At 42.0% G+C, this 18,318-nt stretch overlaps 1 protein-coding gene across 2 annotated transcripts in view; it reads right to left on the reverse strand.

Moving 5' to 3' along the window:
- Positions 1–2,167: 2,167 nt before the first annotated feature.
- Positions 2,168–18,318, reverse strand: part of LOC126401660 (rho GTPase-activating protein 6-like) — a 97,805-nt gene continuing 81,654 nt past the window's right edge. For both annotated transcript variants that reach the window (XM_050063019.1, XM_050063020.1), the window contains exons 4-14: positions 16,723–16,871; positions 16,507–16,635; positions 16,219–16,414; positions 16,070–16,125; positions 14,648–14,798; positions 14,410–14,558; positions 9,771–9,950; positions 8,578–8,669; positions 8,224–8,474; positions 7,108–7,191; positions 2,168–6,474 (exon numbers count right to left, since the gene is read on the reverse strand). In XM_050063019.1, coding sequence (XP_049918976.1) covers positions 5,891–6,474; positions 7,108–7,191; positions 8,224–8,474; positions 8,578–8,669; positions 9,771–9,950; positions 14,410–14,558; positions 14,648–14,798; positions 16,070–16,125; positions 16,219–16,414; positions 16,507–16,635; positions 16,723–16,871 — 2,021 coding nt within the window. In that variant the 3' untranslated portion in view covers positions 2,168–5,890. The remainder of the gene's footprint in view (positions 6,475–7,107; positions 7,192–8,223; positions 8,475–8,577; positions 8,670–9,770; positions 9,951–14,409; positions 14,559–14,647; positions 14,799–16,069; positions 16,126–16,218; positions 16,415–16,506; positions 16,636–16,722; positions 16,872–18,318) is intronic.

Raw genomic sequence — 18,318 nt, forward strand, 5'->3', positions numbered from 1 at the left:
AATCCTTTTTTTTTTGGCCATATTTTTAGGAAGAAAAGTTCTGTAAGTTAGGCTATGAATAATACATGAACAAACCACTCCATAAAAACCACCAGAGCAGAGATAGGAATATTACTGGAGAATTTGGTGTTTGTAGGTGCTACTGAAGTGGAGATTTCTGGCTCAGAGTATGTAGAAGAACAAAATGGCCTTGAACAGATATGTACTGTAAAATCCCACACAATTTTAGACCAAAAGCAACACTCTACAGGGGAATATGGTACCATGAAACCTCTGTAGTTGATTGCGTACATCAAGACAATTATTTTTTGTATTACAAGTTATCTGAAATGTTAAATTGGATATGAAAAAAAAGGCATTATCTTGTTAAATATTGGCTTTTTGCATACATTCCCAGAGAGGAAATCTAAACTAAAGTAAAGACCTCAACACCTCTATTTTGGATGTCGTCTTCTTCTCTCCACTGGTCTGAAGGAAGACATGTTATGAGAGCAAAACAGCCCGAAATGTCAAAATTGACCATGACATGAACAAAACTGTTTTCATCTGTTGTCTCTCCTTTAAAGTAAGTGGTGACCTTTGACTTCAGAAGTAATGGCAGCATCCCCCTGAGAAGGAAATACAACTTTAAGACATGGCTTCATGTCTGTAAGAAGGACAAGACTCAAAGATTGAACTAGAAAGCGACTTTGAACATTGTGTGATAGATGATGGACAGGTCAGTTTCAGGATGTCACAATATCTGATCTGATTTCTGTCACACAGCTTGCATGGAAACACCTCATGACGACATACAGTGTAGTTATATTCTGATATGTTACGTAGCTGTATGCATGTCTAGTCGTACTATGACATAATATTCTATGGCAAACTGTTGGGCCACTGTGCAATGATGTATTATGCTAAGACTGTACTATCAAACTAGCTGCAACTATGAGATTATATTAAGCAGCAACACCTGAGGCTAAAAACTCACCTGTTTAAATCTTATTAAGGCTTAAAGCGATACATAATTTAGGGTGTGGCCTCTTTGAGTAAAACGTGGGTGCTGTCCATTGACAAGTCTCTGTCATGGTGACAACATGGGTCGTAATCATGGCATAACCCCAGGTTGCTATAAGTATAGGCATTGCCATAGCTGTTACTATTTCAGTGTGTTTTCACTGACCCTCTAAAGATTTGGATATTTTTAGTTTTGCTGTTGTTGTTGTTGTTTTTTTTGTAACTTTATTTAACTAGTATCATAACAATACATTAATCATACACAATCTGAATATTTTCTTTTTCCTTCTAGCACATTGTAATTTGGTTTGGTAGCAAGAATTAGAATTAGCATCAGTGTTCATCACAGTTAACCATAGCTGTAAATGGCAGCATGCTAACCAAGCTAGCAGCTAGCATTAGGGGTACGTCCACACTCTTGTCCAAGTATGGTAATTTCTGTCTCCAAACATCCAAGATGACGATGGCCAAAATGCAAAACTAGAGGCTTCAAAATGGGTGTCCAATATTTTATACAGTCTATAGATTGTGTATTATCCTACTAGGTCTATATGACATATTGTGCTGTGACCGTAGACTGTATAGAAATAAGTGAGCTAGTGTTTTGAAACCTTGCATGTGTTATTTTGGCTTCGCCATCTTGGTTTTTTGGGGCCAGAAGTGACCATATTTAGATGAAATGGTGGAGCTATAGTGGACGCTAGGGCTGCAACTAACAGTTATTTTCATTGTCGACTAATCTGTCGATTAATCTCAAGGTAACCTGGCCCTAATGCATACCCTGCTTTATCGTCCATTTCACTGTAAATGGGACCATAATTTATAAAATGAACATCATGCCACATTGAAGAGTTGATAGTAACAGCTGAGACCATAAACTCATCAGGAAAATATTTACTGGGGGAATAAATCAAAAGAAAAGTAGGGTCATTTTTACATTTTATACAGCTGGACCTCTTTTTACAACCAGTGGAATCGCCCCCAGCTGGACATCAGAAGGAATGCAGCTTTCAAGCACTTCTGCATTGGCTTCACATGTCAGACCCGGCGGATACATCCACTATTTATATCCAGCCTAAGGCTGTGGTGCACAGCTTTCACTTCCATTTTCTGTCTCCAAACAGGGTCAATCATTCCCCCAAAGCACTGAGTTCAACAGCAGGCGTAAACTTTATCATATTTAATTCCACTGTAGCATATTGATGACACGCAGTACAAAAGCAATTACCAGACATTCCATTACAACTTGGACCCAGTAAACCCCACCAAAAATACCAACAATAAACACCATAACACTAAGTTTCTCTTAGTTTCATAGTGAAGTCAACAAGACAAACATGGTCTTGGTTTGGGGAGACAAAGCTAGGACCATTGGGATTATTCTTTCCATCTTTTTTTTTTTTTCTTTTTCTCTTCTTGAATAAAAATTGATATACTGTATTTATATATTACAACACTCGACAGAAAACAAAGTAATACAAAATCTTCACAAAATATGAGCCTTGAGCAACGCATGGAGAAACAACTTTCAAGAGCAAGACCTATGGCACGTTTATTCCCTCACGGATTTACACATTTCACAAAAAGGTGCTTATAATCACAAGCTAACTAATTCTAAACTGAGCACACATTGATCCCATGGAAACAGTGAACTGTGGGAAGCAGCAACATGCTCATACACATGGGCTGACAATAGATGGCACCATAGGCCCGACCACAGTCCTTCCACTTCTTTCACTTGTGTGGCTTTCTTCCAGTGACTTCTCAAAGTCACTTCCTTGCAAATCAAAGGGGGAAAAAGTTTATATATTGCTGACGTGGCTTCAAATATGACACCATATCTTGAGAAAATGTGAAATATTTGCCAGCAAATACCCACTTGACTGTGACATTTGAGAGGATTTGGACATTTGGTTGTGGGTGTATGCAAAACGGTTTTGATTCCCCATCTGCATTAGCAACAATACTGCAAATGAAATGAGACATGAACAAACTTTATTCTCTCTAGCACCTCAGTAGGAACACTGCAGTATCATTAAATCTCTGTGAATTTTAATGATTCTTAAAAAACTGCCTCAAGCCTCTGACAGGTAATGAGTGCGCACCCCGTATTCAGTCTAGCATGGGAGGTATAATAAAATGGATCAGTCATGTGAATGGATTTACTGCTGATATCATCATTCACCACCATAATCATAGCTTTCTGATCAGGTTGTGATCTTAGCAAATGTCATACTTTCAGTGGAAATACAGTGAACTTCCAACACGGAAAGTTCCAGGCTGGAGTTAGGTCAAAGAATTCATCCAAATAATTCTCAAGGTTTGGCCATTTTTGGATACCAAATAGAATGTATAACGTCATAAATCAAATTACAATTTACACATACGTTTTTTTTTTTATTGCAGTTTGGGCTGGGCGATATTGAGAAAATCAAACATTGCGATAGTTTTGACCAAATACCCCAATATCAACATTGCGACAACGTCATTTTTGCTTAATAATTATCAGTAATGTGGATATAGTGACTAAGTGGGTAAAGGCGAAAGATAGAACAGCTAGAACAGTCTGGTAAGTTCACGAAAATCACAGACACCATGACGTCACCCACTGAGTTTGGCATTTTGGGTTGTCTCCACCATCTTGTCCAAATACGCTCAATTCTTGCTCCAAAAATCCAAGATGGTGATGGCAAATGCTAGCTGCTAGCTTGGTTAGGATGGTTCGTTTACAGTTATGGTTGACCGTAACGATGCTAATGCTATTTTTTTTTGCTAGTTTTGCTGAAAAACTAGCTTAAAACCATTAAAGCAAAATTAAGTTATCCCAAAAACTAAACAACAGACTCCTTAGAGGGGATTTAAGAACAACTAAACACTGAACAAGACTTTTTGGTTACACTTTATTTGAAGGTATCTACATAAGAGTCATATGACACTGTCATAATTATGACATGACACTGTCATGAACCTGTCATAAACATTATGTACATGTCATAAACGTGACTGCTATGACTGCCGTCATTAAGTGTCATTCGGTTTTTGTAATGACAAGTTGACATTGTTTGGGTTGTCTTGATTATGACAACTTGACATTAACATAAAGACAACTTCTGGTAATGTCACCCTGGTTAATGTCAAGTTGTCATTATAAGAACACCCCAAACAAATTTAATGTCAACTTGTCATGACAAAGACAACTTCTGGTAATGTCACTTTAATTAATGTCAAGTTGTCATAATCAAGACAACCCAAACAATGTCAACTTGTCATTACAATAACCGAATGACACTCAATGACAGCAGTCATAAACGTTTACGACATGTACATAATGCTTGGTTCATGACCGTGTCATGTTATGACAGTGTTATGTCACTCTTATGTAGATAACTTCAAGTAAAGTGTTACCAACTTTTTTTGGTGTTACACACTCAAATAGTGACAGCTACGGCGACGCCTATACTCTGTGAATCTGGCATTACGCCATATTTACATACCCTAACCAATGTTGTTGCCATGGTAGCGATTTGTCAAGGGACCTCACCCACCTGTCACTCAGAGTGGCCATGCCCTTATAAAGTGCTGTACTGTTGGGTATTTTAGTAATGGGGTCCTGGAGCCAGCCTCTAGTGGCCATTCGAGGAACTGCCGTTTTTAGCACTTCGGCGTTGGCTTTCTTTAAAACCAGGAAAGACTGTATATGATATCCAAAATCTAAAAGGATATCTGGTCTCATATCACAATCAATATAATATTAATATATTGCCCAGCCCTATTTGCAGCATTTGTATGCACACACTATGCTGTATTATGAATAGTTGGACATGTGATCTTCACACCATTCTGATGAAGACATCATGCGTATGTCTAAAATTGAACCTTCTTACTCTTCCTACCAAACCTGCCAGTGTCACAAGCTCTTGAGTTTTTTTTTCCAAAACAACTGGGTAAAATGAACACAACTGTACGATAAATATCCTGAAGTAAAAAAAAAAAAAAAAATAGACTTTGGCACATCGTGGCGAGAGCACATAAGCAAACTTACAGCTTTACAATTAGGTCGAAGCATTTTTTGCCATAAATGAAGTCATCTACATTCAATATTGAAGACATAAACAGCAGTCCGACGAACACCAACATTTAGACTGCCAGTTAAAGGACTGACGTTCTTTTGGTAGGTTGGCAAATTACATACTTTACATGTCAATTTTTACATATATATTGTTTATGTATGTTGGTATATATACATCAAACATAATCTGATGTTGAAAAAAGTAATTTAACATTTGTGTGGCTGAACTACATTACCAGTACGCACACAAAAATTCTACATTTAGCAGCAGTTACTAACAGGTACATCGTAGTGTCTGTATGGTGAAAAGGTTTAAAAAAACAACAACTTTAAAATGATGAAATGAAAATGTAACTAAAGAAACAAATGTTTTCCTATTGATTTCTGTTGAGATATGAAGACCGAACTCCTGCTGAATAGAAAATATGGTCGTGGTAACATTCTGAGGAGCTGTGAAAGGATAGTTTTTTGAGGTATTTCTGGCGGGCATTTTTTTAATGCTCCCAAATCAAAACATAATGGGCTACACACAGAAGCAACGTCTGAACATCCATTCGAAACATGGAATACTAGTGGCTCTTGGATGTAAAAGTCTGTATAAGGCAGCAGCTGAACACGTAAACAACAACGCCATGGCGCTAAGATGCAGGAAAAGCACAGGGGGTTCATGGGAAGGGTAAAATTCATAGATGAACGGATGGAAGGCCTCTGAGAGAAAACATGAAATGAAGGTAGGGATAAGGAGTGATTGTCACTGGAGGGGTTTAGTCGTTTGAGCGAAATCTCTACAGAGATTAAGCTGGAGTTCATGGTTGGACATCACACCAGCGTTTCAGGCAGTGCGTCGGCATTGTCCGAAGACAGCAGCTGCCAGATCTGCCACCGGTCCCTCTGCCAGTCCTGCCACTCCGGGCTATGTGGCGACATTTGGTTCTCTGCTGTCGAGGCTGAGTTACTCTGCGCTGCACTCAGCCTCCCCTGCTGTAGAGGGGGCCGCTGAGCCGGTCCGAGCTGCGGTGAACTTTGCGAACTAGCCAGTCGATGGTGGGCGCTATAAGGGGGAGGAAAGCGGCTGTCGTTAAGCACAGCGGGGCCACCGTCACCAGTGTTCGCCCCGCCTTGAGGTCTGGAGGTCGGGTTGAGTCCATGCCCGCCTGCTCGATGTGTGCTGTTGAGGTGTGACGTGATGGAAGGGTTGGCGTTGAGCTGCAGCCGCGGTTGTCCCGCCTCCACGTGAGGGCTGGTGCACACTCTGGTCACCGGGGGGTGGGGTCTGCACTCGGTGATGCCAGACGCTGTCTGAGTCCGTTGAAGCAATGCCTTCTGCCTGCCGTCGCCGTGAAGTCCGTCAAGACCTTCCTGTGAGCTGCGGGAGCTTCCCTCTGATATGTTGCCATGGGAACCTAGAAACAAAACATCAACTACATTAGCGGAATTTATTAAAGATTAATGAAGAACTAGGGTTACGTACATAACTGGTTGATGCTTGACATAAAGGTACGGAAAAATCTTTATTGACAAACCTTTTGGCAGATCTTATTGTGTCTTTAATGAAAAGATAGAGAAATAAATAAAAACATGAGTTCTCTGTCGTTCCTTTTTTAAACAGAGTTCATTTAAGTACAACTTCCTTAGAATAATTTTCGCTGATTTAGATACATTTTCTGCAGAATTTGGCACTTTTGCAAATATTTTGTAAACCTTCGTGTTGCAGCCGTATCAGTGTACTCCTGAGTTTCTGCCCTCCCAGCTAGTTAATGAATTGAGTCAGTTGTTGATTAGATGACTAGAGATAAATAAGAAAACAGCAGGGCTCTGGTTTCTAATGACCAGCAACTATAATCACAGAAACTGCAGTGATTATGAGCCTAATGTGCTCAGTGCTGCGCCTTGTTTTAAGTGCCCTGCAGGTTTTCATTCCAGCTTTCTTTCCTCCCTGATAGTTAATAACCAGCACCAGTAGCTCAGCACTTACTGCTCTGGCTCTTTAACCATTAGGGATAAGATTTGGGCCTGGACTGACTGAAACAGTTTACCTGTGTATACTTGGTCCTTGAGCGCTGGTTTCAGCGTAGTGTGCCATGTCCCCCAAATGTTTGCATGTTCCTCTGATATGGCGTCTGAAGGAGGCAAAAGAGAGGTCAAATTCCTCTCAATACTCAGTTACACAGAAAGACAAAGCAAAGAGTAAAAACAGACTTGCTTATTAATTACCAGCCAAAAAGTTTCTATTTTAAATACACCAGCATTAAAAATTATAGAAAACCATGTCAACCATTGTGATGAAAAAAGCAAAACAAAGACATCCTGTGAGTCATTATGACTTATCACAACATACTGACTTAATATCTCAAAGTAATGAGAAACTATGCCTTAGTGTCTCAAAATACACCTAATTCGACTCAAATTAATGAGCCGGATTGGCGAGTTGATCCGAGGTGCCCAATTTTCCGCCTCGTAGGGTAGACATATTGGCGGAACCTTTTTAGTTTAAAAAGAACGAGGCGCCCTTCCGCAACGGGAGGGGCTGTTGATGACTTGTGGGAGGAGCTGTTGATGATGCCGCACGTGCGACTCACTGGCGGTGGATAAACAGGAAACAGCTGATAGCAGGAATTAGCGAGCAGCTAGTAGCAAGAGGGAAACACAAACCTGACAGACACTGTAAAGATGAGCAACTGGGGAGACAAGGAATTGCGCGCCCTCCTTGTCCTCGCAAACCAAGAGGCCATTAACCGTCAGATGACGGGGACGGTGAAGGACGGGCTAACTTATGAGAGAATAGCCGTCGCTTCCCTCCCACGTCACTGGTTACGTCACACGCTGAGCTACATGTTTTGTTACTTGCTCACGCCCCCCATTGCCCCGAAAAAGGCGCATTCTGTATGAACAAAAGTAGGTAGGCGGCATTTTGCTGCACTCATTATTTTAAGATGAATAAAAATGTTATTTTGAGAAAGTTTCTCATTATTTTTACAGCCTAATTAATTGTTTTGAGATTTATTTTTCATCACTGGCAGAAATGGGCTTCTATAGAAAATCAAAGCCAAATATGAGAGAAATTGTTGTATGGAAACAGAATCTACTAGAACCTGCGAAACTGTACATTTCTGGCATGAAAATCCAGAAGTCATAATCACTGTAGAGTTCACCTTTGGCCCCCCAAGTGTCGGCCCCAGGCTCCCTGCTCCAGCCAGCCACCTGCCCCACCAGAGTGTACTGTTCTGGGACCCGGAAGAGTGGCTCGCTGCCCGGGCTTCCCGGTTCCCCTCTCCTCTCACTCAGGATCGGGGAGTTGTTGTCATAAGGGGACACCTCGCCGCTGGACACCTTGTTGGAGTCGCTGGAGGAATGGCGCTCGCTCAGGGTGAAGGGCTCCTCCGGCTGCAACAGGTCGGGACTCCTGTGGTTGATTACACACAGAAATGAGGATGAAACGGGCAGAGAGGGAAACAACATTCCACATGCATGTGAACGCCTTGTGTGTTTACATGGGTGGAACTCACTGTGATGCTTTTCTTCTCAGAAGGTAGTCCACCACATCTGGATCCGTCTCCAGCAGATTCATCAAAACCTCGTTTTGCAGATCAGGAGGCACCTAAAAAATATAAAATAAATGAATAGTTTTTTCTCTTCCTTCTTACTCCTATGCCTGTTTTAGATCACATTTACAGAGCTAAGCTTTTAAGCTGCTTAAAACAACTATACAATTACTATATACTTACTACTTAAACATCATCAAACATAGATCTCTTAAAGAATTTCCTTCTTACCCACTAAGAAAACAACACAAAGAAACAATTAGACAGTTAAACGTTATGCATCTTTGCTTTGTTACCCTAAATTCCAGTGCATTTTGTTGTCAGATCTTCACCTTAACTTCATGCTTATCGAACACGTGGATTATAATGAAACAGTGCACACCGTCTGCGAATGATTCACATCCTCAGATGCTTTGAAGACATAAGCAGGTTACCAAACAGCTTCCAGATGTGATGTCATTCACAGAGCTTGAGCTGCCTACAAATCTGTTTTTACTCACTCAAACTGAGCAAGTCACTCACATCCACTACACGCAATTAATAGCTCTTCATTGGCTTAGTGCAGGAATGTACGCCTCGGGGGAACGGCAACGGCAGATTGCAAAACATTGCGGTGTACGGTTTCGGACCTGAAATGACCTGAACTGCCTGTTTGAGAATTCCAAGAACAGAAAGGAACAAAGGCAAGTGATGGGCCGGTAACCTGAGTGAAATTATCGCCTCTTAGGACACCACTTTTATTTTGTAAAGAACAACTTCAAGTATTGCATTGAAAAGTTCTTGATGTTATTGACGTCTAACTGGCAAGACGCTCTTGTTACATTTACTCAAAAGAATTCAGGTAGGCTTCTGGCCAAAAGCACTCCTCATCCATCTGTCATCTTGCACTCTATTTGTTTTTTCTCACTTCCTTTATTTGTATCTCTTCTTCTTCTCCACTAAAGTAGGCAGAGCTCTGTTTTCATTAACTAAGACAGAGCCATTGTCTGCTAAGCCAGCAGGGATTGTCTTCCTTTAAGCCTACGCAGGAATGTGAGAGAGAAATTGTGCATGAGTGAATGTAAGACCTGTGTGGGTTTAGCGGAGGAGTGGAACAATGAAAGGAGGAAGCAGTGGGGATGAAAGTTAGAAACACACACACACGCTCAGTGACTGACCATGAAGAGGGTTGGGTAGCTGGCGATCATCCTCTGCAGCACGGCGATGACAGCCGTGCTCTCCTCGGCCCGCGCTGAGCTCTGGACGCTGAACTCCTTGTCCGAGCTCTTCTGCTTGTGAAGCAGGTTGGGGCCAAAAATGGTGGCCAGGTTCAGAGCCGTCATCTTGTTCCCTGTGGTCTGTATTGGGAGAAATAGACCGCTTGGGTTAAGATGCACACAAGGTCAGCCATGTTGATGCCAGTTCATCAGGTACTTCGTCTGTAAGTCAGAGGATGCCTTATCCCATTTTTTCTAAATCTGACCTGCCAATTCTGATTTTCTTTTTCTTGTCTTTCATGAAAACTCAATTGTATGTTTCTAATAAAACACTGACCATAAAATAACTTTCGAATGACTGCTCTGCTGGCAGAACAGCCAGTCACTGTGATTCCTCTGAGCAGCACGCATTGGAATGAATGAAAACTTTTCTCCTTAATTTGTTGCCAGTTGCTTTTTGGAAATAAAGTTGCTAGGAGGGTCTTGAAAGTTGGCAACAAGGCCATATTTGACAACCTGGGAATGCAGCAACTCTGATCAATCCACTGATCAAGCTGGAAATCTTGAGATTCCAGGCTTGCCGGGCTTACACCAAAGGACTTATCAAGCAATTTCACTCTTGCAGCCAAATTTCGGATATCGGAATAAAATCAATTGAGTTTTACCTCAGTCTTTTTTTTCTGCTTAACATCCTGACAAAATCCAACATGTTTAATATTACCATAATCTTTTAGTTTTGGCTCATGCAAATACAGACTGTCAATGACCTGAACATAGTCGCCAACCAAGTTAAGTACTGGATCAGACTTTAACTTTTGATGGAAACTTAGAGAGCATTTTCAAGAGTGCCCATCATGTCCTGTTTTTAATCAGGACGCTGAAGAGCTTCGGTGTTGCCCAGCACATACTTGAAATAGCATACAGAAGCCATTTACATTAAAGCATGATACAGCAACCTGGGTGCAAGGAGTGAAAAAAAGCTCTCCGAGATCGTCAACATTGCAGGGAAGGTGATTGGCAAGTCACTCGAACAACTGGACAATATATTTGACAATGCTGTAAGCAGAAAGGCTATCTATCTGTCCATCTATCTGTCCATCTATTTATCTATCTATCCATCTATCGCTGTGCTCTCTCCAGCCAAAACAGGAAGCAGCAAATGGGGTAGACAGCAAACATGGAGGGGACTCCAGGGAGGCGCAAAAATGTAAACAAGTCTCTGATCTCTGGGACTAAGAGATAAAAGAGGAGAAACTAGTGAGGTGTGAAGTTAACAAGAGTCTGTTTTTAGTTCGCCGTGTATCCGATCTACCAACCAGCACTTTTTTTTCGTAAGAAGAAGCACATAACAGTGACAAGAGTCTACAGCCATGGCGGCGGCTCTGTAGAACCTGAAAAATACTGCAGAAATGACCTCACACTGTTTTGCTGCGATTACACGGTGCTTGGAGATACTTCCTCTCCCTCATGATTCTTCTTCTCTCCCCTTTCTCCTACAGTTCCCACTGTCCCCCACCCTCCATCCAACCACTTTCATTAAATTTCCTCACTTCTTCTTCCAACGTTCTGTCTCTTCTCATGCCCCCTTCTCCTTTCTTGTCACTTTACCAAAAGATAGATAAAGAGTGGCACATGGGGGATGTTAACACTAATAGTGTTGGAGTATATGACAGCTGACTCAGTCCCTACCAGGGCTAGGCGATGGTGTGCTTCCTGCGACACAATTAGCGCCTGAACTTACTCACCCTTCAAAGCTCGGACAACTTTTTTAGTCTGAAATTCGTTTTTGTGCTTCTCTCCCAGTTTCCTCCCTTTCCACTCCCAGTCCCAAAGGAGAGACGGGAGCCACAAGCAGCCAGAAGTATTGATGTGTTGTTCTCAGATACAGATACTGGAGCCATGGTGTCATGAAGGGGAAAAACACATACACACATCAACGTTTGCATCCCCTCTGGTGTATACACACAGAGACGACAAACCACAGCCAAAATACACTCTCTGCTTCTCTCTCACACTCGAAGAAAAGTGGAGAGTCATGTCCACACACATGCAGAGACACTGATACTTTTTTTTTACCTGACACACATACATGCATGAGTCCATAATCTGGGAATTAAAGAAAGCTAAAGGGAGTGTGGGACTGGGAAAGAACTTCCTCTATCCTGACCTCTACTCCACTTGTGTCTACTATCACAGAATCAAAACCAGGAGTTTCTGGTGATCATTCATGAAGCCCTTTGATTTCTAATGTAGACCCAAAAAAGTGCGCTAAGAATGGCAGGGAAAGAGATGACTGGTTTCTCTGTGTGCTCAAACGTAGATCAAAAATGAGCTCTGGGAAAATGGGGAACACGGGTCATGTGGTTGCCTCCCACTGGCTGATTTAAGAATTTGCCACATCACCACAACCTCTCGGGTTCAATACCAGCCTTGCTGCATGTCTTACCCACAGACTGAATAGAGCCACCATGAGATCACCAATTGGTTTGTAGACTCCCGTTTTGAAGCCTTGACCATACTTGCACACGAGGCTTAAACTAACCCTAATGCTAGCTGCTAGCTTGGTTAGCCCAGTACATTTATCGCTATGGTTAACTGTGATAACCAGGGCAGTTGCAATTTGCCCTTGAAAAAAATATCTGCCCTAAGGCCACAGTGGCCTTGATGCCCCGCCCGCACTGCCCCAGGTGATTTTGCGGTTTTCTCCTCGGCCTCTTTCCTGTCAACACGGCTTTGACATCTGTGTCTTTTGATGACATTCTGGATTCTTATTGGGCAACATTAAATGAGACGATGCGTACATAAACAGTGACAGTGTGACACCAATCTATCACCAGCCAACCAGGAGACTGCAGCAGGTGCGGTTGATTTGTTATGAATTTTCAAAGTTTTAAAATTTAGACACTTGCTGTAGTTCCACCATCAAGACTACTGACTTGTGTTTGCAACTGAGCAAATCTGTTTTTTGATATATTTCTGATATTTGCCAAACATCATCGACCTAGACTCCAAAAATTTTTGACATTTTTTTTCATGAACATTGAAAATTTATTGAGCAAGAATTTGCAAGTATATGTTTACAGTACCGTTTACAGTCAAACATCAAACATGGGCTCAATTTTTGATAAATCAAAAATCTGTGTAGCACTTTTATGGAGGACAGTCTGAAGGTGCTCTGTAGCAAGTTTGGTGTCAATTGAGCAAAAATTGTGGGAGGAGATAGGTTTAATAAGTTTTACAGATTTTGAAGAAAACAGAGTAATGGACTTAATAATTTGCAATAGGTTTAAATGTACAAACGTTTCTTCAGTATTGGGGCTACATTTTGGTTAAAGTTGTGAAGCTGTAGCACATATGGTTATTTTGTTATGAATTTTCAAGTTTTTAAACTTTACATGCTTGCTATAGCGCCACCATCAGGCCTATTGGCTTGTGTTTGCAGCTGAGACAACCTGGCATAGGACTGCACCTTTGTGCAAATAATAAAATGCATGAATGAAGTAAAAGTTTAAAATTTCTTGTTTGCTTGAGCTTGTTTTATTTATTCATTTCACAGTTAGTTATACATCCTTAGTGCTTAAATTAAATTCATTATGGACGTGGACTTAAAATCATTGTTTTATTTTATGGCCTTGCTGCTCTGGCTTTTGGCCTTTGTGCCCTCAAGACAACACATAAGGCGAAGTGGCCTTGCCCCTAAAATGACGAAATTCCAGGCCTGGTGATAACGCTAGTGCTTGAAACCACTAAAACAAAATGTAACATGACGTAGCAGAAAAATAAATATCCAAATTCGTCGATGGTCTTTTCGTACAACCAAACGCCGAGTAAGACTTGACTTGGTGAACTGAAAACACACTGAAATAAGGAATGCTACAGCTACACCTATACACTACGAATCTGAGGTTACGTCATGGTTATGTAACCTAACCAACATTGTTGCCGTGGTGGGGACTTGGTCAACAGATGGCACCCACCTGTCACTTACAGCTGCTGTAAAGTTGGGCATCTTAACATGGGGGTCTGTGAGGATTGACTCTAGGAGACTGCTTGATCATACCCGTGTCTCTAGCCTATATCCAATCCAAATGTATTATTGGAACACTTTTCACTTCTCACTTGCATTCTTCTTTCTTGTCAAAGCCCGGTGCCTACATTACCCACAGTGCATCTTGACTGCAGACAGTCTGATCAAAGATTCGAGCGTATTATGTGAAATCACTTGAGACAATTTATCAGATCACGCAGCTCCCTCTGGAGCCACCAAGGCCTTTATACAACTGTTTTTACACGTGTAGTAGCACTCTCTGAGACCTGAAAACATTCCACTCCACTGCTGTTTCAGGCCTAAAGAAATATGTGTGCATACCAGCCACACTAACTGATGCTATCACTTCTTTGGTAATTTCCTCCCAATGAGGCGGAAACACAATGCAAACACAAGGCTGCCCATAAGCTGTTTGCACGTGTTTGCACAGGACTCAAAGTGAGTACATTTGGACGTGTTCTTTTGCCTCGTGTTTTTGTTTTTCGCCACTTAATTCATGGTTTTAATGGACTTTTTGAGTCATATTTCCTGTTGATAAAAACTGGCACTCACCTCCTGTCCGTCTTTGTCGTGCCGGTCGTGGGCGTGGTCGGCCACGGTGGACAAAAACTCAAGGAGGCGGTGTAGGGTGTCACTGTTGCATGCTGGGAGCAGGTAGACCATTAGCTGAGTGACAGTCTGCTGTTCATCTGGATCCAACACTGCAACACAGATACGGATGGATTGAGTGGAGAGACAGAGGAAGAAAGGAGGCGAGGCAGAGAGGGGAAAAAAGGAAGATAAAGCTTACATGTGGTGTTGATGAACGCCGTGTAGAGCTCCTTGGTTAGAAGAGGGTCGGGCATGTCCCTGAGGAACTCCTTAAGCAGAGCAGCCACATCGTGAACGCTGTGCTCCTCATCCAGCTGAACGTCAATGCCGCGATCAAACTCCTCACGTAGCTGAAGGAGAAACAGAGGAAGACGGGGTTTCAGAAACATCCTCCACACATAACAATGCACATTATATTCTGGGTAGAGCACACACCCACATGCACTCACTTCCTGTTGGTCCTCAAAGTGACCTGGTCAACTCTGCAACTAGTTTTACCAGTACGTATCTTAATCTCTAGGATCTGACCTTTGGACGACTTCCAGAGAATTCGTCTATCGGCGCTGACGATGGATAGGGCTCTTTTCACACTCACAGTAAATTAAGCTAATAAATTCTCATTATACAAGCTGACAATGGTGGCAAATGCGTAAATGTTGACACTGGATTGTATCAACACAGACCAGTAGAGAATGCAAAGTGAATATTTATACTGAACACAAACCGTTTAATTTAGTGAGTTTATAATAAAGACGAGGTGTTATAAACACACACAGGGGTAGAGTGGTCCATCTAGCCACAATGAACACAGGACTATTATATTTAACGGAGCCAATACCAAGTGTCTTAATTGGAAAATGCGACATTCAGAATAAGGCCTAATTCAGAACATCCAAATGGAATATGCTCTTTACATGACCCATATGAAATCTGGAATAACACAGAACCTCTGCTCTTTTTACCTGAAGGTCAGGTTTGTATTTTATATTTCATTAAAATTTAATAACTCAAGCGTGGCATCCAACCTCGACTACAGTGTAGGTAACCCTGGATATCTACCTGAAGGTCAAAGATACTTGTGCCGCTTAGTGAATGAATAACCTCCTCTCTCTTCATAAACAGCCAGTGTGTCTGGTTTCCTGTCACTGCTACAAGTGTAAAACAGTGTTTTAAAAAGCATGGGAAAGATTATGTAAAAATGATGCAGCCCACACTGATTGAGCCGTGACGCTTAACCCTGATTTACGTAGTCTTTTGTCAAAGGCGATGGATAATGAGAGGTGTAGGAGTAAGGAGAATAACTGATTGCAAATTTGTGTGTGTTGAGCTGGTGAGATTTTATTTCCCTAGCTGACAGATACAGCGTTGGGACCAGCTCTGTTGGATTACTGTGCATGTATTTCGTAGAAAATTCAAGAAGAATGTGTGAATGTGTGTTCGCTTCGGCACTTGGCATTTTGGTTCATTGTGTTGCTTATCACACTATCTATTCTTAGAAAGGAGGTTTTGTTTGTTGCTGTTGACTTTCGTGGAATGTGTAAAGAGCATTTCACACAAAAAGTAATTTCATTTTCTGCAAAATTAGCCTTTGAGTTGTTATTTAGACACGTTGCTACCTCACCTGTCGGACTCTCTTCTTAGAGCTTCCCACTCTAAAGATCCCCACAGTCTGCAGACCTGAGTAGAGACAGAAAAAAAAGTCATTGACTAGAGAACAATAGCTGTCTGTAGCACCTGTGAGATGAATGAACATGCATGTTCGCCGCTCACCATATTTCTCGATGTGCTGACAGCAGCTGTCGACCACCCGGGGCACCTGACGGTAGATGGGATTGAGGCTCAGCCTCTTGTCCCGGTGCTTCTCCTTTTTACTTGGTGTTTCAGCCGGGAGAGAGAGCTGCAGGGCCTCCAGGAGGCGGGATTGATTGTCATCCAGGTCTGTGATGGAGTCCACTGACATGCCGCCCTGGAAGATTGATTGTGCATTTTATTCAGATAGGTTCAGCTGAATAAAACACCTGATCCCAGACTGGGGTTAAATGTCTTATTTTGTCTCACCCTCCTGCGTGCTCGGGGTGCAGCCTCAGGCGTGTTGGGTGATGTTGACTCATTGGCTGTCTCCGATGTGGAACTCAAAGAAGAGTTACTGCTGGATAACTCCTTATTGGACGGCCGTTTGGTGGCAAACTGCAGGAGGGACGATCCAAGAGTTAGTGGTTTACAAATGAGAAAGCAAAGATCTCAACTGAAGGAGAGACAGATAAATTCATATACCTGTAAAATGGACGAGACGAGGTCAGAGGAGTCCTTATGCTCCTCGCGCTGTGGAGGGTCCTGACGATAGCCATCCTGGCGCTGCCTATGCGTTCTGTCGTTAGCAATGACCTGGGAGAGCGCTATACTGAAGGCCTGGGGTATGCATTCTGGGAAAAAAGGAAGGTAAAGGGGATGAGCGTTCGAGGCTATTGAAGGCGCATTCCTGTAAAAGTTGCTCAAAGAGTTCGTCCTCCATGTATAAAATTACCCGAGTCTTCCATTCTGCTTTCACATCAGTGGGCCCATAGTGCAGGCGCATTGGAGGCTTTGCCAGCCGAGCAGCTAACTTCCAGTTTAGCCCTCTGCTAACTGGTATAGGAGTAAAATGATTTCATCATGCAGCTCTCATAGACTTTTGTTACTGGACTGAATGGATCAAATCCAGATCATCATTTCACAGAGGTTGTGACACTGAAAAAAATGGGTCTATGGGTCTAAAACGTCCTTTTTGGCCCAATCAAGTGGTGCAGGAATGAGTCCTAAAAGCCAAATATGAGTTAGCAATTTAGCACTCCAGGTTCCCTCAGCTTGAAATCAATGGGTGTTTGGGTAGATGCCTGAAATGTGGTCTGTTATTAAGAGACTCTGCAGCTTAATACGCCAGGAAATGACAGTCATACATTTTTAAGCCCTAATATGTCTTAAAAAAGACGGTTGCTAGCAAGAGGCTAAAAGAGACAATGGAAGGTTATAATTGCTGAAAACAGTTTTCAGCCTCTTTGTCATGGTGACAACGAAATCTTGAGACTGTGGTGTGGTTCGTTTATAGCCTAATGTTAGCGTTTTACTTCTGGCGGAGTGGTGTTAATTTGGAAAAATTACCTTGTGAAAGAAAGCGTGCAAGTATCATGAACTTTTGTTTACCACAGAGGTTATTTTCTGCAAGATTGTAATTGTAATTCCATGGTTTGGCCACTATGTCATATTAGCTTCAAAGCCCAGGGCTGTACCTGGGGGGGCCTGGGTGAGAGTAGTGATAAAGAAAGTTCAATAAAACTTTACTGGATAAAAACTGAACAACAAAAGCACCAAGTTAGCTGCAAGTAAAAATGAACGCTTTATTAGCAACTTCCAAAAATAGCTCTGTGAACTTCCAGCAGGAACATCAAACACATCTCCAATGAAACGCATTACTTCTGCTGAAGCTCATGCGATAAAAGCCTCACAACACATTTACTACGACTGTTAAAGCTCTTATAGCACTACTATAGTACATCTGTTTTCCAAAATAAGACATCACAGAAAGAAAGTTGGCAAGAAACCCTGGCTATGACAGACCACTAATTCTAGTGCATTTGACCAAAATAGCACAACTTTGATGACTCTCACCCACAAACAATGTCATGTTCTCCCGGCAGGCCATTTTTAGACGCTGCTCCGCACCGACACATTTCACTCATTTTAAATTATGACGAGAGGCAGTTTGTTTTGGCAAGAACTTGCAACAAGACGTACTCCAAATTGAGCAAGAGTTTATACAAAAATCTGGTGAAGCAAAACCGCCGCAATTAACTCGGGCAAATTTGTGTTGTGCTGCCGAGGGATGAAAGCACT

This window comes from Epinephelus moara, chromosome 15 (assembly GCF_006386435.1).
Source record: "Epinephelus moara isolate mb chromosome 15, YSFRI_EMoa_1.0, whole genome shotgun sequence".
NCBI lineage: Eukaryota > Metazoa > Chordata > Actinopteri > Perciformes > Serranidae > Epinephelus > Epinephelus moara.